The sequence below is a fragment of the Carettochelys insculpta genome, chromosome 15, assembly GCF_033958435.1.
Source record: "Carettochelys insculpta isolate YL-2023 chromosome 15, ASM3395843v1, whole genome shotgun sequence".
Taxonomy (NCBI): domain Eukaryota; kingdom Metazoa; phylum Chordata; order Testudines; family Carettochelyidae; genus Carettochelys; species Carettochelys insculpta.
The window spans coordinates 3776876-3801713 of NC_134151.1; the positions used below are offsets into that span (position 1 = coordinate 3776876).

The 24838-nt window shown below is 41.9% G+C and overlaps 1 protein-coding gene across 4 annotated transcripts in view; it reads right to left on the bottom strand.

The window, feature by feature from the left end:
- Positions 1-3915: 3915 nt before the first annotated feature.
- MATR3 (matrin 3) overlaps positions 3916-24838 on the bottom strand; it is a 63067-nt gene continuing 42144 nt past the window's right edge. For all 4 annotated transcript variants that reach the window (XM_075009661.1, XM_075009658.1, XM_075009660.1 and 1 more), the window contains 8 exons: positions 24432-24557; positions 24066-24236; positions 20884-21015; positions 16435-16478; positions 15958-16348; positions 8083-8476; positions 7154-7275; positions 3916-4739 (listed from right to left, as the gene is read on the bottom strand). In XM_075009661.1, coding sequence (XP_074865762.1) covers positions 4689-4739; positions 7154-7275; positions 8083-8476; positions 15958-16348; positions 16435-16478; positions 20884-21015; positions 24066-24236; positions 24432-24557 — 1431 coding nt within the window. In that variant the 3' untranslated portion in view covers positions 3916-4688. The remainder of the gene's footprint in view (positions 4740-7153; positions 7276-8082; positions 8477-15957; positions 16349-16434; positions 16479-20883; positions 21016-24065; positions 24237-24431; positions 24558-24838) is intronic.

Genomic DNA, 24838 nt, shown 5'->3' on the forward strand with positions numbered 1-24838 from the left:
CCTGGAAACATCTCTGCTTCTGTTGCTGCAACAGCTAGAACACAATTTGGCACTGAGCTTCCTGTCTCACTTGGCATGCTGCATGCAGTAGCATGGGAGTATTAAACTTTTGTCTTGTTGCTCACTGTAAATAATTTTCAGCTTATGTGATTCCCTGAGAGAGATGTTAGAGACAGAAAAACACCTAATATTCTAGAAACACAGGAAACATGCCAGAACTGCAGTATACTGCGTAGGGCATTCAAACACCCAAAAGCAAAAGATCACAGCACAACAGGAGTTGGAGATCAATTTCACATGTCACTAAATAATTCTCAGCAGGGGAAAAAAAGTTAGCTTTACCACCATGGTGGAATGTATTTGAAATAAACAAGAGACAAAGGGCGCTACAGACCCATTGCCCAAACTCTCTGAAGCCCCTATTCAAGGGTTATTTGATTTTGTCACCCTCAAACATCTCACCTACAACAGCTACGTTATACAGACAAACAAAGCCGTCTGTAGGATACAGAATGGGACCTGACTCCCTGCTCTGACTGATTTATCCAAGACACATTCAGAGACGTGGGTCTTCAACACAGAATGAGGAGCTCTCTGTGACCTCTGAACAGTTTTTGCCCCAGCTCTGAGTTATGCACCATGGGCTAATGGTGAGATGGGCATAATATGAAAGAGGACACTCCTTTTCCCAGATGTGAGTCAGTGCATGAGGGGGCAAAATTCTGTTCCCCAGAGCAAGCAAGGAGACATTGTGACCCCTTCCCTCCCTCAAACAAGGGGCATTCCAAAGAGCTTTATCTGAACGGTTGACAAGTCAAAAAAATGCACTGAGTGAACGACAGAATAGCTGATTCAGTCTGCAGCTGCCTGAACAACAAACTGCATCAGGTGTCATGTTTGCTAGTGATGCCATTACCTGTACATTAGACTTGTGTCTCTGCACTAGGTAAGGGTACTACTTTTTGGCTGTGTCTACACTACAAAAATTACTTCGAAGTTGCTTACTTCAAAGTGCAACTTCGAAGCTGAATGTCTACACACACACACACTTTACTTCAGAGTTAAACTTCAAAGTTGGGGACTACTCCAATCCCAGGAATGGAGTAAGGACTTCAAAGTTGGGCTCCCTACTTCAAAGTAAAGGAAAATGCATGTAGACTCTCTGCTGGCTACTTCGACGTAGTTCCTAACTTGAAAGTTGCTTCGTAGTGTAGATGCCGCTTTGAGTGGGAGAATTCCTCGGTGCTGCTACAATTTATAGGGAAGTTGCTTCTCATGGTAGCAGAAGGTGCCACTTTCTACACTTGTCCCCCTTGTTCCACCTCCCTGAAGGCGAAGGACATGTTGTGTAATGAACCTGTTAAACTTTAATTGTTGCAGTTTCCCAGAGTAGTTGTAGAACTGTTGGGGGGCTCTAGAGAGGTTTTTGATTTGAGGGGCTGGGAGGTGATGAATGGACACAGATTAAGGGTTCATACTACTTTATCCGCACATTGACGACTACCTTGCAGGACATTGAAATGTGAGCTCACCCCACTAACCCATTCCTGACTGACAGCTCTCTGTACTGCGGCCCAAATCTTTGCTACAAATATATGCATGTACTAGGAGAGACATTTAAGGCTATAGTACAGCTGATATCACTACATGACTAAGTTCTATGCCTTCTCAAATCCAATTCTCTTCTACCTTCACCTTCCCAAGACCTAGCTGGATTTTAATGAACCCAACACTACTCCTGCCTCCCTGACCTACATCGGATCTCAAAAAAAGGCCTTTCTACCTGGCTAGCTTAGTATTTCCACTCTTATCTAGCAGAGCTCATGTTTAGCTGTCTGTCACCTCTACTCACTGGAAGTCTTCCCCAACTCTGCAGATAGTAGCAGGCACCTGCTTTATATAGTCTGATCTCAAAACACAAAAAAACCAAAACCACACTCCCATAATGCTCCATTGGCTCTCAGTTTGCTTTTGGGAGCAAATCAAGGTGATGGTTATATACCAACCCTCGCCAAGACACCTGACATAGAATCATAAAATCCTAGAACTGGAAGGGACCTCAAGAAAATGGGGATTATCAGATGGACAAATTGATTCCTTTTGTATACTATACTGGTTATTAAGAAACTACACAATGTATGAATTCACTAACTGTATAGGCAGAAGGTGTTGCCCTTATCAATGACTGGGGTAGGTTTAAGTTATCAGTAACTGTCAAATTCTGTACTCCACTGTCCAAAGATTACTGACTGCATAAAAGGTAAGGCATCCATAAAGGACATAGGGCTGAATTTTCAAATATCTTTAGGCTAATTATTCAGAGAGCACATCACAAGATTTTCAAAAGCACTTGAACAGCCTAAATACTTTTCTGAATCTTTCGATGCCTAACCACCCTTGAAATCTGAGTCACAAGGTACAGTATTTCTAGAATTGCTGTACTCAAACTACTTCACTCTAAGACAACACTATTATCTTCAGAAAATTTGCGATCTCATTATGTGCAATCCCTGCACCATTCGATGATCCCCATTGTAATCAACTTCAGTGAAAAAGTGGATATTACATCACAAATTTATTTGGGGGGGGGGGGGGGAGGTGGCTGGGGAGTGGCTATAAGCTCCATAAATTGAGGTTGGTTTGGTTGGTTCAGGCTTTTTCCAACTGCTCTGGGAACATTCAAATGCATCAGTCAGCTACATATGCTGTTAGAAGTCAGGTCGCTCCCTCCTCCAACAGCAACTTTTTTCCCCACCCCCATGAAAATCTATTAAAGAGAATGCCTGCCAAAAACAAGATTAATGTGTAGGAAAAGTTGAATCCTCCAACTTATCAATTAATGCACTCTTGGAACCATCTGTTGCCATTTGCACTAATAGCAGGACAGCTTCTATATTAACTTTAAGTCAGTGCAACTATTATAGGTCTTTGCTGCCAAGTCTCGCTCAGGAACATTGTCTTTTCTTATTTTTAATGTGTAGGGCTTAGTAGCAGAATTGGTGTTCAAGATGCGCTGTGTATATATATCTGCATGTTACTCTACATTCATCCATTTAACAAACAGCAATTAAAAAGCTGAGTCCAAAGCGAAGAATGTCACAACAGCTTGCTTGCTGAAAAGCAAGTGTGGAAAAATGAATTATTGCTAATTAAAATTCAATTGTCTTGACTGCCTCTGAGACTGTTCTATTTAATGAAGATTTTTGTACTCAATGCCAGGCAGCATTTCATCCTCAGCTTGTTGATGTTCAGGAAGCTATATAGTGCAGAAATTCAAATTCTCACCTAATCCAAACATAAGAATTCTCACAGAAAAATTGTACTCAATGCCAAGGGACAAAAAGTCAAATTTTACTCTTCACATTTCAGCTGGTCTTAGTTATCTTCATTCATGATAATCTAAAAGGCATCTGAATCTTAGCATTAATGCAAATGTATTATTTCAAAATGGAATAAATTCACTAAGAGAAGCACCTAAAAACAATTCACTAAGTGGCTTTTTAATTCATTATGCTACTTCCTTTCCTAATGCATGCATACTACAGCACAATAAGCTACTAAATCACACAAAACTGTTAAGCAGAAATAAAAACATTTCCTAAAGGTTATGAGAGTTAATCAGATACCATGAATGCACACACTGGGTCACAACTGCAGTAAAACACGTAGTTCAGCATGCAAAACAAATAAACAAAAAGTTACTGTTGACTAGGTTTGTTTATTGGTAAATCACTTTAGTAACCTGAATCCACAAATAAGCAGTATATAATCAAAGACTACAGATAAACACAGATTATACATGCAAATTTCTGATCACATGTCACATGTGCAGGTACATTAATAACACAGTTCTAGGATTTTGACCAAACCAGTTTTAAAATGCAGGTATGAAAAACTGTGAAGAATATAAAGTGGTTGTTTTTTTTTTTTTTTTTTTAAACATTTCAAGACTCAAACGCTGCTTTTGCTTATATCAGATGTATGAAAGCTACAGGATTCAAGTAGCAAGCAGTAAGAGCTCAAGAAAATAATACTGGTCAGAGAAGAAAAGAATTTTACATTTCACTAGAAGTACACAAAAAAAACCTATCAAGAAAAGAATCACAAAATTTTAAAGCTGACTACCAACTAATTTTTTTTTACCTAGAGAACAACATTAAAAGAAACTGCATCCAACATTTTAAAAAAATGCAACCTTTACATTTAAAGATTTTCCAAAGTGAAATGCAATGACAGTATCACACTGCAAATTAAATATGTTAGGCTCAGACTGAAATATGGAATGTTTTAGATGAAAGTAATAAAAATACAATACCATGTTTTATTTTTTATTGAAGTATGGAATCAAAATTGAAGAAGGATAACTTTTCGAAGCCTGAAAACGGATTTATATAAAGTTTGCTTTTTGTACATAAGCTTTCATAATGATGCAATAGGTTCTATGGAAGCTTGAAATATCAATCTAAAGAAAAAAAAAAAAAACTCGTTGCCATTCCCATATTTTCCATGAACAAAAATTTTCTATTAGCTTCCTTTGTTATAACATTTAACACATGAACAGAGCTATATGCCTACTGTATTTCACTAAAAAACGAAAAGTATAGTATTCACCTACTACTATTTGTACTGCATTTAAAAAAGGTTAACATTAAAAACAAAACCACTTTCCTTGAATCAATTTTTTGCACTTAAGCGTCCTTCTTTTGTCTGTGATCTTCTGCCATTTTATCCAGAATTTTCTGCAACAACAACAACCACCAATTAAAATAAAGCCAACATGGTTGGATCAATTAGATGAACTAAACTAAAATGGTTTTATACTTAAAATGATGAAAAGCTGTTGTGTGTGTGTGTGAACTTAAATGTATGAAATAGTAATACATCTTCTTGACTCCCTAATTAGCCTGCCACTGGGCAAAATATTCCCTTTGCCTTGTGTACTATATTGTATCAGGTACATAACAATGACACAGGCAGTGTGAAAACTGCGATAGCTCCTTTAAAACTACAGGTTAAGCCTCTAGTACAGCGCCATCAGGAGCTGGTGCCAAAACGAGAAAATTTGCCAGACCACGGGAAGTCAGTGTTGTCTAGCAGCACTAGACACTTGCACTGCTTACTGGGCTCTTAGAAGACATGTAGGGGTAAATCACAGGTAAATAACAGCACAGAACCCTGAGAGCCAGGACTGGTGGTTGTAAATAAACTTGATGGGACTACAGGAAACTTGGCCACACGCATGAGAGGTACTCCAGCTAACTAAAATCATGCTAGATGATGTGGGATGAGAGTGTGCTGGACTAGAGGGGCTCAACTTGTACTACATTTTCCAGCAGCCTGCAGCTTTGAACAAGGCAACAAGTAAATTTACTCTTTACCAACATCACCCATCAAAATCAAAAGTTCTCATTAGGCATTTACCCAGTTCATTCACTAATATCTACTTGAGACTCAGTCTAATCTGGTGGTCACAGGTTGTCAAAAAATGGTTTCCATTCACACTTCAGACAGATTCATGTGTGGCCTTAGAGAGTCACATATTCTAGGTCTCACATACCTATATCTTTAAAATGGGGAGAACACATACTTTACCTACTTCACATGGCTTATACAGGAATTAATGCTTTGTGGAGAACTCTGAACAAGTACAGCACTCATTGTCAAATTTTATCATCTTTATCTTGGCAATTATGAAAACAACAAAACCAGATGTATGATCCAAAGTAGAGAAAGGAGTTTATTTCTTAATGATATGCAAGCATTGCTTTAAGTATAATCAAGCTCAAATGATGCTGAAAGGTGACTAAGCATATGGCAGAAAAAGCACATTATAATATGTATGCCATTTAATTTGAATAAAATCTGATAGTCTATCAAAGTAACTAGATTTGCTTTTCCTCTTACACAAGTATCAATACTTCAGCATCCCATCAGCAAGTACTCAACTGCACAAAGCTCTGGATTTGGTGATTTTGTACCATATGATATTGCATGTTTCCTGGATTCTCTCTTGTACTGCCTCCCTGCTGATGATGCTCTGGCTACTTCTCTTTTGCAGAGGCTTTATTGTAAAGACCAGGTCTACGTTACAGACCTTGAGTGATGTAGTTATACCAACCTAACCTCTGTAGACAATCACTAAGTCAACAGCAGAGCACCCCCTGCCGGCACTCTCTCAGTAGACATTACCTATGCTGACAGCTCTGTCACTGCAGAAGAGTCTTCACATATAGCACAGCATTGCAGTGGCGCTGCTACATTGGTGCAGCTGTGCCACTATAGAACTATACAAACACAGTCTAGCTATCTTTCTGTTCCCTCTACCACTTCTCCCCTTTCAGTTCTCTCCCCAGCAAGAGGCATTCCCACTCCTACAGATGAAGCCACGTCCACCAGTAACTCTCAGACATATGCCTGCTTAGTTCGTATGGAACAGAGGGAACATCTTTCTAGCTTTCCAATGAACTGAAGTGAAATTAACTAAATACAGAATCATGGAATAATTGATGTAAAGTTTCCTTGTGTTTTAATAATGTTGTTAACGACTGCTTCTTAGAATGCCCCTACCCCCACACAAAAAAGTGTACAATATCAAAGAGCAGCTTAGTACACAAGCAGCACTGATGACAAAAACATGTTGTGCTACCGCAGTTTCACTTGATCAGGAACTCTGACACATGCCCATAAAATCCAAAGTTGCATATTTTGAAGTTTATATACAGTTTAGGGTTTGAAGTTTAGTGTTTTGGTGACTACTTAAAAGCACTCTAGCTTTGGTCTTGCGGTTTTTGCTCATAAGACATCCTCAAAGAAACTGTAGGAACAAGATTCAATAACCTTTAATTCCTTCTTCAAAACTATTCTGAAGCTTACATCTACTATAATCAAAAGGATTCACAAAGAATCCACAGGGTCTAATATATGACTTGTTCATTACACATTCAAATTCCAACAGTCAACCATGCAGAGAAGGAGGATTATGTTGGAACATCTAAAATTCTTGTGATACAAAGCAAAAACTCTAGGAATGTTTCAATAATCCAGTGTTCTACTGGATGAATTCGATTTTCTGCTCTTAAGCCTCAAACAAGACTATTCCCCAATCCTTCCCAAAAAAGAATCACTTCACTTAAAATGGACAGTTTTACCTTACCTTCAACTTTTGATAATGTGGAAGGCTGCTGCAATGGGTCTTTTTTGCAACATCTTCATTTGTGTAAAACAAGGAACACAGTTTGCAATAAAACCCTGTTTTGGGTACCACATAATTCACACCTAGAGAAGTAGAGACCACAAGTAACTAGCAGAATGAATTAGAAGATTTTTTTTTAAACACCTCAAATATATTGCTAAATGAACCTTAAATCACAACTCAACTTGCATTGAGCAGCTGCTTTATTTTAAACATCCTTGTTTTTATTTGCTCAAGCCAGAAACTGAATATGCACATACTGCCTTTAGCATGTGTTTAAAAGTTAAAGATGGCTGTTCTATCTGTTCCTTTTCCAGAAAGATATGCAAACATTTTGGTTATAATACACAGTGTTAATTTCAATATTAGTATTGAGGACCTCTACCCCACATTATTGCAATAATCACCAGGCTGCTGAGATTTCAAACTAAACTAACTCATTATTGAAAGAAATACTTTGTGCTGTTGTGCCTCTCTCATCATAATTCCAGGCTGAAGAGAAGCCACTTGCAAAGACTGCATAGGAAGACTAAAAGGGACCAAAGAAAGAGCGTGGAGTCTTAAAACTCATTGTCTCTGGGCTAAACAAAATGCAGCTGCACTACGGTAGTGCTATAAGGACACTTTACACTAACGGAAAGAAATCTCCCACTGGTTAGTTAATCCGTCTCCCCAGAAGGTGGTAGCTATGTAGCTATGAGTGGAAGAAGCTCACTCTCCCATATAGCACAATCTACTCTGAAGGCTATGTTGGTATAACTACACCCGAGTTATATGGCCTGGTGTACACTACAGATCAAAAGCCAGTGCACTGCAAAAAATAAAAAAGTTAACAAAATGAAAGTGTTATGCAAAAAGATGCATCTGGGAAGAGATGGGCAAATTCTTACCAACAGGGACGTTTGGCTGATATGGTCCAATTCTATATTCATCTGGGACTACAGATTTCTCTTGGATGCTTTTTGTTTCTTGTTCACCCTGTGCATCTGTATTTTCATTTGTATTTTTCTCCATATCCTGGGTTGCTGTGTTGTCAGAAGTTTCAACAGGTTCAGTCTTTATATTCTCCTCAGTTTTAGTTCCATTTTCCAAGGTCTCATTTTCTTGCTCTGGCTCCTCAATCTTGTCTACCTTAATTTCAGCCAAACTATCATCATTTTTCCCAGCAGATTTACCCACCATCCCTGATTTACGCAGTTTCTGATGATCTGAGTCTTCTTCATCACCAACTTCATCTAGAGTGACAAAGCCTTCCATGCTCTGGGGGAAGCCACCCACATATCGCTGTTGAGAGATGAAGAAATTTTTCATGTCCACAACTCTTCCTTGACGTGTAAAAAGTATCTTACATTTTTAAGTTATAAAAGAAAACAGACTTTTTAACTGCATCCTTTTGATGAACCCCATATTTCCTCCCTCTGGAGCTACCTATGCACTTCTAAAACAATGTTCAAATCACATTAATGAATACATCAAATTGCTTTTTTTGGCTGATTGTAGGGGAAGCTTCAAAATAAAGTAAGAAGTGTAGCCTCCATGCAGAAACATTTATTTTTCCAGGTTTCCACCTGGCCCTTAGTTTACAGCATTCTGTACCTCCTTAACTGGGACTAGCTCGATTCCTGCACTACAGTAATTTATAAACTATTCAGATTAAAAGTAAGATTTTTTTCAATTTTAGAATGGCAATTAAAATTGAAGAGTGAGATGTGTTATGTCCATTCCAGTATGTATGCACGCACCATGTGTATGACTGTCAGAAGGACTTTTCCCTAGTGGTGCTACCAGGTAAGCTGTGGAGCCCTCTGGAGTGGTGCCTGCATACCAGGATCTGCTGACCACCTCTCCCACAGTGGTCCTTCTTGCTGGTGATCCCACAAAGGCGAGGTTGATAGGATTTAGAATGGACATGAGCAACAAGTCTCAAAGAACAGTTAAAAAAGGAAAGTAACTTTTTTCTTTCAGTGACTGCTCACGCGTATTCCAAAACATGGAATTCCAAACCATTTTCCTGGAGGAGAGGTTGGAAATCAACATGCCGCTGTCTGTAGACCTGCTCTACCAAACACTGCCTCATTCCTTGCTTGATGGATGATGGCAGTGTGCTGCAAAGGTGTGGGTAGAGGACCACATCACTGCCCTGCAAATGTTCTGACACAGAAGTCGTGCAAGGGAAGCCGCAGAGGAAGCCTAAACCTCAAGGAATGAGCTGTGTGGGCCAGTGCTGGGACCTGGGCTGAGCCACAGCAAGTCCTGATGCAGAATGTTATCCATGCTGAGAGACCTGGGATGAGATGGGCAGTGCCCGCTTTCTTTCCACTATTGCAAAAAAACTGACTATGCAACAGCTCAGTATGTTCAATGTAAAAGGCTAGGGTATGCCTGACATTTAGGGAGCAAAAAGTCCCACTCCTTAAACCACATGTGGGGTTTTGGGAAGAACATGGGTAGGAAAATGTCCTCCTTGACATGGAAGAGGAAAACCCCTTGGGCAGAAAAGCTGAGTAGACACAGAAATGGACTTTATCTTTTATAAAAGACATGGTGTGGGGGTTTGGAGGTGAGAGCTCAGAGCTTTGAAACCCACCTGGCTGAGGCTATAGCCACCAGGAAGACTACTGATTAAGGAACTTGGAAGGGACAGGTTGCCAGGAGTTCAGAAATGGGTAGGTGGGTGGCTAGGGAAATGAGCTGGGACAGGACCAGGCTGAGATCCCACTGACAAACTGGGTGTTCAACCTGGAAGTAAATCTTTCCAGACCCTCGAGGAAGCACCTTACTGTGGGTTTGGCAAAGAGGAATCTGGTGTCTCACTCCTGGGTGGAAAGACAAAATGACAGCCAAAACAGCCCTTTATGGACAAGAGAGCCAATCCTGATGTTTCTGGTGCAAAAAGGTAGTCTAGTACCAATGGCACGGCTGTCTCATGAGGGCAAACAGACTTCTGCAGGGATCAGAGTGAGATGTGCTTCCACTAGATTAATTATGTGACATAGTTGAGAGTTTTCTACTATCCAACAGGACCCTCTGCAACCAAGTCAAAACAGTGAAGCTCTAGTTTTATCAGCCATGGAGTTTCCACACGATGAAAACTGGAGGAGAGGTTGATGCTGCAATCGGCCATGATTTTGGGTGAGCAGCTTTGATAAAGCAGGTGAAACTATTGGCATTTCCACTAAGAGGCCAAGCAGCACCATGAACCAAGGCTGCTGTGCCCACGCAGGAGCAATAAGGATGATATCTGGCTCATCCTGCCAAATTTGGAGGAGGGGTCTGTGTATGCACGTAAGAGAGAACGTGTAGAGCAAGTGATCCAGTCACGGAATGTGGAATGCATCTGCTCTGGAGCTGTGGTGGCAGTTCTGAACGGAGCAGATCCGTGACATCTCCTTTTTCTCCTCATTGTGAGCAGGTCCACATGGGGATAACCTCCACACTCTAGAGATGGGGAGTGATATCTATCCTGAGGGACCATTCACACCTGCTGAAGGACCTGCTGAAGTGGTCAGCCAAAGTGTTTTGGGTCCCCAGCAAGTGAAAGTCTTGCTGGTGGATAAAGTTTGTGATGCAAAAGACTTTGACAGAAGACTTTGAGATAGAGGGGAGAGGAGTGAATACAACCCTGTGCATTTATATAGTACATCGTAGCTGTGTTGTCTCTCAGCACAGCAACACGCCACCCTTGTAGGTGGAGAAAGAAGGTCTGTCAAGTGAGATGAACCATCCTGAGCTCCCTCACACTGATATGCAGGGAGACTTCAGAGACCATAACCCTGAGTATGGAACTCACTCAGGTGTGCTCCCCAGCTTGCCACCACTTTGTCTGATCAGAGACAAGGAGAGTTGTGGGCTGGTGAAGTGTACTCCCACACAGACCACCTGGGGCCATAGTCACCATTCAAGAGATTGGAGAACAGAGCCGAGGAGAGTAACCTGTCCATTGGGTCCCTGCTGGAGTTGTACAACTTGTCGAATCAGTTTGAAGAGTCCAGAGATGGAGCCTAGCATGCTGTACAACAAATGGAAACATGGAAGTATGCATCCTTCATATTGAAGGCATCATATCAGTCCCCGTGATCTAGGGAGAGAATGATGGTGGCCACGTGGAATCTGAACTTCCCTATGACCATGTTCAGGTTTCAAAGATACATAATGAGCCTGAGCCCATCCTTGGCTTTAGGGATAAGGAAATACCAGGAATAAAATCCCCTGCCCCTGAATTATAGATGAACCTCCTCTATCACTCCCCAAAGCAAGGATAAATTGCACTTCTTGACTGAGGAGCAGTTACTGAGATGAGTCCATAGAGCGTTATGGGGAAGGGGGCAGCAGGGGTAAGTGGTGGGTAGAGGGCAGAGAACTAGATGAAGTACCCCATCTCTACTGTGCTCAGGACACAGTGGTCCATGGTGATACAGTCCCAGGTATGATGTAACTGGGACAGACATTTCTAAAAAGGGGGAAGATCTGGGAAATGGACTGGTGCTCCATACTTGGGTGCATCTTCAAGTTTGCTTTGGGGCTTGAGGGTGAGTGGAGTGACTCAAGCCTGGAGGAAGATTGTGAAGATCACCTGTGGTGACCGTTTCTGCCCACCTGCAGGAATGACCCTACCAAGGGGGACCCAGGAAGATGTGTGAGAGGGACTGTGGCCTACGAGGCTCACACCGAGGTGCTAGTGTGTGAATGCCGAACAACTTGAGGGTCACGTGGGAGCCTTTCAGGCTGTGCAGCATGGAGTCTGTTTTGTCAGAGAACAGACCTTTGCAGTTGAACAGGAGGCCCTGAAATTCTAGGAGCCATGTGTTGTGCCACTTCATGCCAGCAGTGACTGTGGTTCCAGTAGTTGAGCTGTCAGTCTAGCACTGCCTAGAGGGAGGTGCAGGCCACAGTTTTTCCCCTCTTCCAGATTCACAGCATGCTCTTGGTGCAAGTCTGCAGGGAGTGGCTCCTGGAATTTGGATAATTTATTCCAAGGACTGTACATATATCAACTCAGTGCCTGTTGATTCTATCTGTGTTTGGAGCCCCCAGTCGAATATACCTGATAGCCAAAAAGATCTGGCTTTGTCTCTATTTTTTTGGTGCAGGCCCTGGTGATGTGTTTACCTAGTACATCGAAGCAGTGCTGTCTCTGACCGTAGTGACACACTAGCCCTGTAGGTGGTGAAGAAAGATCTGGCAGGCGAGACAAACTACCCAAGTTCCCTAACACTGACATGCAGGGAAAGTTCTGAGACCATAACCCCCAAGTAAAGAACCCACCTAGGTTTGCTCCCCAGCTTGCCTTTGATGAATCTGTGACCAGAAAGAGGGAGAGTAGGGTACTCTAGCAGTGCCTGCACCAGAACCAATGTGACCTCCTCTGGAGCAACAATCGTGGCTAGAATGTGGCTGGTGGGATGAAGACACTGACACCATCCTCAACCCTGGGCCCTGGTCTTACTGGTAGGCCTATGGTGCCCAGAAGGGCTGCTTGCTGCACAGGAGGCTGGGCATTGTAGAGGCCAGGATGCATGCTGTGCTGGGGACCATTCCCAATGATGGTGCTGGGAGTGGTGCAGAGAACAGGAAATGGAGAAGTACTGGGCACTATAGGAGATCAATGACCTTGATGTGCACTCAGAACCAGACCAAGGTGGTGCATGCCCCAGCCACCAGAGACTGGTGCCAAGGATATGGGAAGCAGCGCTGCAACATGGTTGGGTTGGCTTGCCTCAGTGCCTAACTGGAGCCAGTGTCAGCATAAAACGCTGGAATCAGTTCTAGCAGTCAGTGCCAAGACAGAGAACTGAACCAATGGCACAGGCCAGGGCAGACACCAAGTAGTGCCCTGCAACAGGTACCAATGCCTGCATCTGTGCTAGTACTGCATGTTCTCTCATTTGGATAAGCTCCTTATCCTTCTGGCTGCCTCCAACAAAAAAAAAGGCATCCAATGTGGATGGAAAATCCAAGTCTTCTCCAGAACTCCATGCACATGGGATTCTAATGAGCCCAGACTTGACGGTCCCATCCTCAGCACCAGAATGCCACATTGTCCTTACAGTATCCCAACAAGGGACACACCAAAGCATGACTGTGAAATTTCTGGACCAGAGAGCAGCCTCTGTCCAAGCTGGACTTCTTGTGTAGCACCAGGGAGTGGGAATGGTGCTGCACCCAGAAACCTGCCTTATGGATGGGAGACAAATGCTGGTAGTTTTTATATCCCTCTTTCCACAGTGCCCAATGATCCTGCACACAGAAGAGGCTGGCACTGAGTTCTGCACCCAGGGTCTGAGTACAGATGCCACAGGCAGGAGTTTCAAGCAGTGATGCCTCTCACTTAGTCCTCTGCTTGAAACTCCTATAAAATGCTGCACTTATCTGTTAAGCGTCCTTCACTTAAACACTTGAGGCAAGCCATATGCAGTTTCTCTTGGGCACAAGCTTGTCATAGGAGTTGTAGTGCTCAAAAGCCCCATTGTATGCCCTGGTGGAAAACTACTGGTAGGGAAAGAAAGAATAAAAAAGGAACAACCAGGGGAAAGGGGACACCCCCAACAAGAAACTATTAACTACTACTAAAACAGTTAACCACTACATACAGATAAAAAGGAGGAAAAACAGCTAGGATTTTCTTGTTCTCTTGCTCTACAAGTGTTGTGAGGACCATCACTGGCAGTAAGAAAGAACTGGGGCGGGGGGTGTTGTCGAGGGCTGACAGAGCTCTATATGCACTCCACCATACAGGCACCACCTTCAGGGGGCACAGCAGCCAACCGGACACGTACAGCTAGGGGAAAAGCCTTCTGACAATCATGCACACAATGTGCACAAACCTACTGCAATACACACGTGCAACCCCTTGAACAATTTCTTTTATCTTTTGTTTCACTGTAACAAAAGTAATTTAAAGGTATTTAGAATCTGGAAGACATTCCTACTAGATTCTCAACAACAAGGTTACCTGAAGCCTCAAGAGTATAAAGGGAGAAATGAATAAAGCGCTGGTTAAAAAGGCAAGACTTTACACCTCAGATTAATAAGATGTTACCCATCTACTGAAGTTACATCACATTCCACACAATTTCTTTTGTTTATATCTGACACTATTCTTAGAAAACTATTTTTGGTATGGTAACAGAGAGGAAGCCGTGCTAGTCTATACAATATCAAAACAAAAAGCAGTCAAATAGCACTTTAAAGACTAGCAAAACAGTTTATTAGGTGAGCTTTCGTGGGACACCTAATAAACTATTTTGCTAGTCTTTAAAGTGCTACTTGACTGCTTTTTACTTTTAGTATGGTCACTAATGTCTGCCACTCTTTAACCTCATGAACCAGCTGGGAAGAAAATCATTCCTATGCTGGGACACTCAGATAAGGCAAGTCTCCTCCAATGTACCACTGACGGGGACTGTGGTAAACAGGGCCACAAAGAAAGCCATCATACAAATGGGGCAATAAAGGGAGAACAATGCATGCTCCTATTAAAAGGATCAACAACATTCTTTAAATCATAGTGGATGGATTTCAATCTAAGTGATTCAATAATAATGGATTTAAACTGGCAAGCAAGATGTCGATGTAAATCGACTCTAAAGTTGTGCTTTAAACAAAATACTTCACATAACGTCAATTTAAGTCACTATCTTTTTTTTTTTTTTATGCATGTACCCTTCTTGTATGTGAAGTCAGAAATATGAACATGCTAATGAAGGTCATTATTCTCTCAAAACTTAATGGCTCAGGGATCAAGTCAATGATGGATGAACAGTCTTGTGTGTCTTGTAAGCCCAAAATGTGGTTTGTCCTTGAAAGACATGTGGCCAGGCTACTGGAGGTTGAAACCCATTTTGGATCTTGTACTTTTCCACTCGAGATGAGAAAAGTTTGAACTGAGTTCAGACTTCCTACATTGGACAAAAGGGAAATAAGGGAAGGAACTAGATTAGGGGAGTCACCAGGAGACCCTTTACTTACAACCTAATTGCCTATTGGAAACATACAGGGCCAAAACTAGCAGGCTGTATAGTTTGTGAAAGATGTTTAGAACTGCTTAGGAGTAAGAACTTGCAAGTAACAAGTTTCTTAATGTATTGGAATTAGCTAGCATTTTTGTTTATTTTAACTTAGTAAGTTAGTTTGATCTGACTATTTCATAAGTACTTAAATGCCACCTTTTGTACTTAATACTTTTATTTATTATGAGGCCCAATGCAAGTAAGAGTTATCTAGGGGGAAGCAGCCATTGTGCATCTCTCATTGGTAAAGGGGAGAACATATAAGCTTACCTTGTGTAAAACTTTTACACAGTGGAAGAGAAGTTTTTTTGGGTGGGAGGTGGGTTGATTTCCTAGCAGCTAATACTTACAACTGAATCCTCCCAGAACTGAGCTGGCCCAGCATTTGTCTCGCCCTGAAGAGGATCAGTAACTCCAATTCTGCGCATTGGCTGGGGAAACCAGAGCTTCTGGCCCAGCAGGATAGGAGCCCGAGAGGGCAAGAAGGTGTGAGTTAGTTGCTTGGTCCACACACTGGAGGACAACTCAAGGGGACTTATGTGATCCAGTCACACACACACATTGAGAAAAGTGTATTCAACTAAGATTGTTTTTATTTCTATCCACCCTATTTCGGATATCTGATTTCAAATCAGCACCACATTCTTTCTTCACAGAAAAGTCAAAAAGAATTTGTTTCTTTCCAGAAGAGTAGGTGTTAAAGTCCTACACTAAAGAACTGAAACAAATTATATATAGAAGGTTGCCCCATGTTACCTTTTTAAGTTTTTTCTTTGCTGCTGGGGTAGCTCCAATGTTTCCTTCAGTTTTAGCATTAGTGTCATCTGCTGCATCCTTTTTTTCTTCAGCTGCCACATCACCTAAGTTAGCAACGTCTGCATCATCTCCTGCTGAGCTGCCACTTTCTAGAAGTGCTGCTGCTTCTTCTTCATCCACTAGCAGCTCATCTTCAGATTCAAGAAGTAAATTGGGTTCATCTTGGTCTGCTTGTTCACTGCCCTTTGCAGCTGATTTCTCAGCATCATCATCCTGTTTCTCCTCTTTATCTTTATCTTCAGCACTGCCACTTTCAGTTTTCTGAGTTCCATCTGTCTTAGATTTTTTATCACTTGGAGAATCTTTACTATCTGGAGAGTATGTCCTCTTTCTGTAAATGAGAAAAATATTTTCATTACGTTTTGGTTTAACTATTACAATCTGGGGTTTTTAATAAGTTATATTTAAAGACATTACCTAGTTTTATCTTTTTTCAGTAATTCAACTCCTTTGTTGGGAATCTAAGAAACAAAAAGAAGCTTTCATAAGTTCTGGCAGGTATATATTAAGAATTAACACAGTTGTAGAAGGATTCAGAGCATGGATTGCACCTTGGCTGCTGAACTTCACTGCCCATGGCTAATGTTTTCACCATTCCTGAACATATTATGGAGAAAACTCCAGTGATGGTTCTTCCCTAGCACCAGATAATGCTGTTATATTAATTAGTCCTATAAATTGCCAAACAAATGGCTTAAAGGCTTAAGAACTTCAACATTATTCTCCTTTTGATAGCAACAGCCCCTTTCCTTTTTTCACACCTTTGGTCTATTTTCTCCTCCGTCTCTTAAAAGGGTACGCCTACAATGAAAAGAGAAAAACGCAAACCAAGAAGCCCAAGGCAGGGAGTCTCAGAGCCTTACCTTATGTTATGAAGCTAAAAACAGCAGTGCTGATGTTTCTACCTAGATGCCGAGGCTACATCTATACTATGAGATAAATCCAATTTTTAATAAATTTCATTTTTTAACCTCGTTCTTATGAATTCAAATTTGTGTCCACAAATTTGAAATTTGACCCACCAATTTTCCATGTCAAGTTTGTGTCCCCATTGCCGTAAGAAGTTGGACAGCATAAGCAGTGCATTGAGAGTACCTATCCCATAGTGCCTTAGCCCCAACTGCTTGTGGGTGTTTCATGTTAGAATCCCAGAATGCAAAGCACTGTCCCAGAATTCAGAACATCCGGCGACAGAACTCAGCATTCCCCCAAACCCGCCAGGGCTTCCTGTGCTGTCCCCCCTCTGCGGACGTTGGCATAGCAGCGGGCAGCTGTGCTATCAGCCCTGTCCACACCTCCACACAGTTCTGTCATCTGTGCGTCCGGACCATTATATTTGCAGGCCTGGGCACTGCAGAATTCAAATTTTAATTCAGTCAAAAATTCACGGGGTTCCTGTGACCTGCATGGAGAGCAGCACAGAAGGAAGTGGCCATACATAGGAGGGTCACCACATAGCTTTGTGGGATACATATAGGACATTTCTGTAGGCTAATAAGTTCCAATTGAAGACATGGCACTTCCACATTAGCTTTTATTCGAAACTGATGCTACACTTTTCTGGTAATATCAACATTTTGTTATGGGTATTGTGGTAGACCCTTACCTGGAAGCTTCCGGAGCCTTCTAGAAGGACAGTATACTGGGTGGTGGGCCAATGCATTTCTGTTCCCTGTCTAGACCCAGGCCCTCATTGGTCAGATGGGCCCTGTGCTCCCTATAAAATGCTCCCCATCTGGTAGCAGGTGGGAAGATTCACCAGAGGAGCAGCGCAAGAAGGTACCACGGGGAAGTGGTGGGTGAAGTGGCCCAGGGTGAGGCTACTACTTTGGGGCAGGGGTGAAGGTCCTGCTGGTTGCCTCTTGTTCTCGTAGGGACCCTGGGCCAGAGTCCAGGGTAGAGAGTGGGTCTGGACTCCCCCCACCCTTCCCCAGAGGGATCACGCTACTGGAGCAGGCGCGGGCCTGCAAGGGGACTGGTATTATTTTCCCCATACTGGTCCGGCCTATGATGGGGGTGGCTCGCTAAGCGGGGACCCCTGCCTTTGGAAGGGCCTGGGCAAAAAGGGGGCCTCCGAGTCTCTGAGGCAGCACAGATCCGCCAGGAAGCGCAGGGACCCACAGAGGCTGACAAGGGACTTTGTCACAGTATTTAGGGCTCACTAATTCAAGTTAATAGTATTTACAGTGAAGACAGTGATGCTTTAATATTGAGCTAATTCCTTTAAATTCAATTTTATCTTGTGATGCAGATGCAGCCTCAAAACTCAGTAAGGGAAGAGTCAAAGCCCAAGCAGGAACGCCTATACTACTATAGTACAAGTCATGTAGCATAAGCCTTGCAGGTTCAAATCAGACTCTGTTGAAGCTGGGTTTGTTTTAATTTTCCCCCCGCAGGTGGAAAGCTAACTTTTCAAAAGTGCCTTTCAGTGACATTAAGTCTTTCCTTTTAAATGCAGACTGAAAGTCCAGAATCAGAACTGTCATTTCAGTGTTGTATTAACACTGGACATCTACTGTATTGGTTAACTATATGAACTTGGCACAATCCACTACACTGCAAAAAGTGCATTGTAGTGCAGATAAACTGTTAGTGATTGTCAGATTTTACACAAGTCTACTCATTTTGAGGTGGTCTCTGAACAGTTGATCCTTGCCATCCAGTGCCTCAAAACTTTGCATTAGCACTTGTTTATATTCCTCCCTGCACCCGCAAAATACACATATGGAATATAATGGAAAGAAAGATCTGTCCCTTCATCATATACCCTATCTGCAAAACTAAGGAGCAGGATATGTAAACACAACAATTAAGGGGGAAAAAACATGCCATTCTGATTTTTACAGCTCAAACAAGGTGTCCAGGTCAAGCTAGTCAGAGCAGACTAAGAACCTTAGTAATTAGAGCTTTAAATTACTCATTGCAGCCTTAAATTACATTAATTTAATGAAATATGCTCTGTGCATACAAATGTGTTCTTCTTAAATAGGTATACTTGCAAGACAATGTTCAAGTAAATTTACATTAGTCATGTAAATGAGCAGAAATGTGTCAATGTTTCCTATATAGAAGTTTTGAAAAATAAACACATCTTATTGAACTCTTTACGCAATTATCAGACTGACTTGATTACACAGAAAAGTCAATCGCTACTGTGGCCTTGTCCTGAAATACTTGTCCATGACCCATTAAGTTTATATAGGATGCATTTTTTTGTATTGGTGGGACATCACAATTCATATGACTTAATATGTTGCTATATGTTTTACAGAATCCTGTATATTAAAGTTTCTAGTTACAGGAAATCCATAAAAAGGTACCTTCGGCCAAGCCCACCCAACATTACCCTTTTTTCTGAAAGTTTTTACTTCTCCTCTGAGGCTACTACTAATGTTGAAGATACCCTCCGTAAAATTTTGAATTTTGGCTACTTTCTACAGCATCAGACACAAAATCCTTCATTTGAATCTTGCACTCTTTAGAGTTTCCTTGCATCAGATGTGCCCAGGACTTATACAGGAGGCTGTTTCATCAATAGGGACTGCAAGGTCTACTGAGTTTGTACGAATGAATTAGCAAGATGTCGGAAAAAAGAAAGCCTGCAAAGGGTATGCAAGGCAGTTATTACAATCAGCCCAATATTTAAATGTTCAGATCAAAATGTGATCTGGTTCTTATGTCTACATTGGGAGTTATAATCTGATGTAGAAAGTCTTAGAATTCAAAGGTGCATTTATTTGTTTTACACTAAGCAATGCAATGCCCTCTCCTCCCCCCGCAAAAGCCAGTATTTGCAAGTCAATCAGTCTCTCTCTCTCTTTTTGGAAATAACATTAAGAATTGCTGCTACACTGTTTAGCCTCACATAAGAATCTACACAAATGCATTCTTTTTACCAACAAAAGCTCATGAGAAATTCAGCCATCTGCAGTTAGTATCACCTCCCTTAAGTCTAGGATCCAACATACCATAAAAAGGGAATTTCAGTACTCTATCTTAAAGTTTTAGCAGCAAAACCCCCTAATAAAATCTGCTCTATTCTAAAGAGATATTTAGAGTATAATATACTTAATATGACTTTCAACTGTGGAAAAAAAAATCAAAGGAAGGAAATCAAGAATGAAGCAGCAGAAAGAATAGGTGGAAAAAAGATAGGTAGATATAACTTCAAAGTTGGTGGATAATTGAGGAAAAAATGGTTGAGAACATTCTGAACAGGATTCCGATATGAACAGGAGTAACAAGAGATCACATTCAACTAAACTCCAAGTCATACTCTGCTGCTTTAAAAAACATTAACAAGCAGAAGCCTTTCTGTATTACAATAAATCACAATACACGGTCCACTTGTGGAACTCTTACACAAAAGATGTGAAAGCCAGAAAATATAAACTGACTTAAAAAAAATGGGAATTGGCTAAAAGTTTGTGGAAGAAAGCCAGTTGGGCTAACACGCTTATATCCATCAGTGGCTATGTCTGCCAAATGCAGAGACTGGATGACAAGATCACTTGATAAATGCTCTGCTCATTTCCTTCTGAAGCATCTGGCATTGGCTATTGTTAGAATAACAAACTAGACAGACTATTGGTCTAACCTAGTATAGCCATTCTTACACTTCAACAATCTACCAAGGAAACAGTTTGTTTTTGTCAGTAATACAAGCACACTAGCAGTTTCATGACCTGCTGCATCAGAACACTGAATACTGACATCTACTACACCTAAAGGTAAAGCTTAAGGGCAACCTTCAGTTTACAAAGGGCTACAATCACACATAAACAAGTTTGATAGCTGCCCTATTATTGTTACTTATCTATAACAGAACATTTCACTTTAGTTTTTCCATTTTAAAACAGTACCTACCCTCAGTACCAGCTTCTTGTATTTTTCAGACAAGTCCACCTTCACACATCTGCCTTGGAACCAAAGTGCTTTATTTGAACAATGCTCAACCATAGCCAAAGCATCTTCTCTAGTTTCCATCTCTATGAAGGCCTAAAAGGATTAAAAAATTCATATAAAAACCATAGGCAGTATCTGTAACAGTGCTATTATAGAAAATCATTTAAACTGGAACATGGTTAAATCCTACAACTTTGATATCACTATTTGATCGTATTTCCACTTTCTTCACACTGCCACCTCAGTTTTACATTCTACTTAACATAAATTAGTTGCTCTTAGGCTGAGAATTAAGCAAGATTTTCCACTGCAAGAAGTTCTGAAATTATACATCAGGAGCTCAGCTGATTTGAAATAATCTGAAAGACAGTATTGCTACGTCTACATGGGCAGCCTCTGTCAACAGAAGTCAACCAGACAAATTTCAACAAAACCTCTTTGAGGGTGCATTTACAAATAAAAGCAGCTCGAAAGAGCAAGTTGGTCTGCCAGACAGCAACCAGACTGCCCTGCCCTCTCTCGACAGAATGGCTGATGAGAAGCTCTGCAAACAGGGCTGCCCAGGGAACCAGAAGCCCTCTGTCAACAGAAGCGTCTACATGAGCACTCTGCCGACAAAACACTGTTGACAGAGGTGCTATTCCTGATCAGGAGCAGGGGTAAAGTTGCCAGCTGAAGAGCTGTGTCAACTAACTCTCAACAGAGTGCTTTAGCCATGTAGACACTCGGCAAGTTTTTTCAACAAAATGCCTGTTCTGTAGACAGAACTTGCCTGTGTAGATGCAGCACAGAAACAGGATGGGAGCCCAAGCTCCTGCCACAGGGTTCTGGCCAGAGTGCAGGATCAGGACAGGAGCCCAAGCCCCTGCAGTGGATCTCCTGTTTGTAATGGGGGTCGGAGGTCAAGTGAGTAGGGAGGCCTAGGCAGGGGTTTGCAGGGTGCAGAAGTCAGGGCATGGGAGTGCATGGGGGGGGGGAGAACACAGACGGACCATGCTGTCAGCCGCCCAAGGCCCCAGCTCACTGGGAACTGCTCCACCCAGCTTTGCCCAAGCACTGGAGCTGACCAGGGACAACAACTGCCCAAATCTTTGAGCACAAGGACTAGTGCACAGATGTGCTGCGGCCACGCAGCACAGGGTACTGGCAAACATCCAGAGCCCCACTCCTATCCAGCCAGTCTATTGTAAGTGCACTGCACCAGGACACATTGGCTTTTGCTCATCTTTGGGGAACAGGGAGAACAAACACCATTAAATCCACAAATATTTACCAGGGATACTTGTGCAAATTAAACAAGCATGTCTGCAAACAGCTCTTTGGGTACCAGCCACCTGCAAACAGAGCTATACTATTTACTTCTCGAATTGTGGCAAATGTGAATGTGGCGTGTGAACTTTTGGTGCAACTTTTACTATGACTTTCTTACACAAATCTGGTCTCCACTTAGAAAATTCTGACATTTGCCTTTGGAGAACCAAAAAAGACACATATGCATCCTGCAGTGATGGAGAGCCTACATGCTCAACAGCAAAGCTCTGTATCTTTATTAATGAAGCTGTTTAAATAGGACTATTAGGTGACTTTTAAGAGTATCACTGGCTTTTAGACCACACAGAGGTCAAAAGGTCGAATTTCAGCACTCTGCCTTGGAAAGGTTGCTGACTCCTGGGCTAGGGGGTCCCTGACTCTGGAGAAGGGGAGGTGCTTGGAGTGACTGGCTCAGGGGGGCATTTATTTAGAGCAAGGGGGCAAATGCAGAGAATATGGAAAGATGACAACCACAAGTGTGGAGATCTTTCAATTCCTATCAGACACCACTGCCTTAAGGAGCCATAAGTATACCTTGCCTATCTTTGGAACGAGGGAGTAAAGGGGCTTTTTATTCTATGTAATTATTTGTTGAGATTTTCATTGGCAGTCCACAACTGGGTTTTGACACTATTTTTAATCAATGTAAAGATCCCACAGATTTTTACATATATCACAACTTAACTATTCTGCCCAATTACTACACAGTTTCACAGATCTAGAATGCTTATCATTTCCATTCCTTTTACTAGAGGCATACCATTAGGAGAGGGGTGGGGAACCCCCAACCCAGATCTGGACCACAGCCTGACTGGATCTGGACCCCAAAGCTTGGGGCTTCCCTTCATAGCAGCTGGCACACAGTGGGGTGGAACGTTTGGAGCCTCAAGCCTTCCAGGCCAGACCATGCAAGTCAGGGACAGGTCCAGACAACAGGATCTGCCAGATGGGTGGGCAGAGCACAAAATGGCTCCAGGAACAGCTGCCACTATTCCCTCAGCCGGGTGGGAAAGGGAGCAGGAGTGGCAGCAGCTTCAGCAGAATGGCCCAGAGGTTTCATATCACTGCTCTGACTGGCTGGAATTCCAGCCAATCAGAGCAGCGGGAAAGAGCACACAGCCATGCGCAGCCAGGGGTAAGCACGTAAGCTGAACCCCCAGCACCCAGACTCTGTACTTCCCCATCCAGACCCTCACTCCCATCTCCTATTTCCCCATCCTGTTCCTGCCCCCTCCCTTCCCAACCACACACCCAAACCAGCCCTCTCCTGTACCCTACTCCAGCCCAAAACACCCATCACTCCCACAGCCTACTCCTGCATCCTCCCTCCCACCCAGGACCCCTACAGTTAGGGACTACACAAGTGAGGGTGGGTTTTTCTTTTTTTTTTTTCTTTTTGGTTCTCACTTATGTGGCTCATGACCGATTCGTCTATAAGTTAGTGGCGCCGGGCCTGAATAAGCTTTCCCACTCCTGCATTAACAATTTACAGTGAGATCCATTTGCCATAATGTGAAACAACCCCAATATTCTGCCATGTTCTCCAGTGGTTTCCTTATATGGAATCAGAAAAAAAGCTGGCAAAATACATGTATCAATCATCCAAATCAACTGCAAATGGCTTATTCTGCCTTAAACATTTCTCCCTACTTCAAAAAAGTTAACTTAGTTTTTCAAATATTCACACTGTGACCACTTTGGAGCTCTCACAAACCATTTAATGATGATCTGAACCTAAAATCTTTAAAGAATCTCTGGTTTCTTGCATGCAGATCTATTCAACTTTTCATTTAATTATACCTGGATCATTCAGGTCAATTAGGATGAATTACCTGGCTTTTCATTCTCATCAGTATGTAATTCTTTATTTTTCCATACGGCTCGGCTAGTTTGATTACAGCATTGTCAGAATATCCTGAATGAGGCAAGTTACTAAGGTGAATCACACGACCAGGTTCTGGCTTTGGTGGCTCAGTTTTTTGGTCAGGCTTCCCTTCTGGTTTCTAAAATTAAGAATGTGTGAAATCATAAAAAATAAATACTATATAAAATCTGACATTAAATTCTGAGATTAAGTTCCTGATTTTTACTAGCTGCATTATAATTGAAAATAATAACGCAAAACCTAAAACATTAAGATGGCATAACATTAAATATATTACACAAATTAAAATTTTAAAATGCAAAACTGAATTTACCTTTATTCTTTTATACTTATGGGATAAGTGCACTCTTACTGGCTTGCCAAATACTAGAGCTGGTGTTGTCATGTAATATTCCACTGCAGCCTGGGCATCTTCAGTGGTGGACATTTCAATAAATGCCTGAAATTGTAGAAGATAACTTATTTCTTCATTTTCTTCAATTCACATTTTAGGAGTGATTACCTTGTAACCACTTTTTTAAAATGCAATCAGGGGATGCAAAAGTGAAAGCTTTTTATAGTGGGGCATTAACTGGTCATACAGAATTAATATGCTACACACAATTTATACCTAAGCATATACCAATGGTAGATGTTCAACACAAATTGTCGCTATAAACTCTGATCAAAAAGTTATGAACAAGTTACATGTAATGTTACACTGACAGTATTCTGTTAACC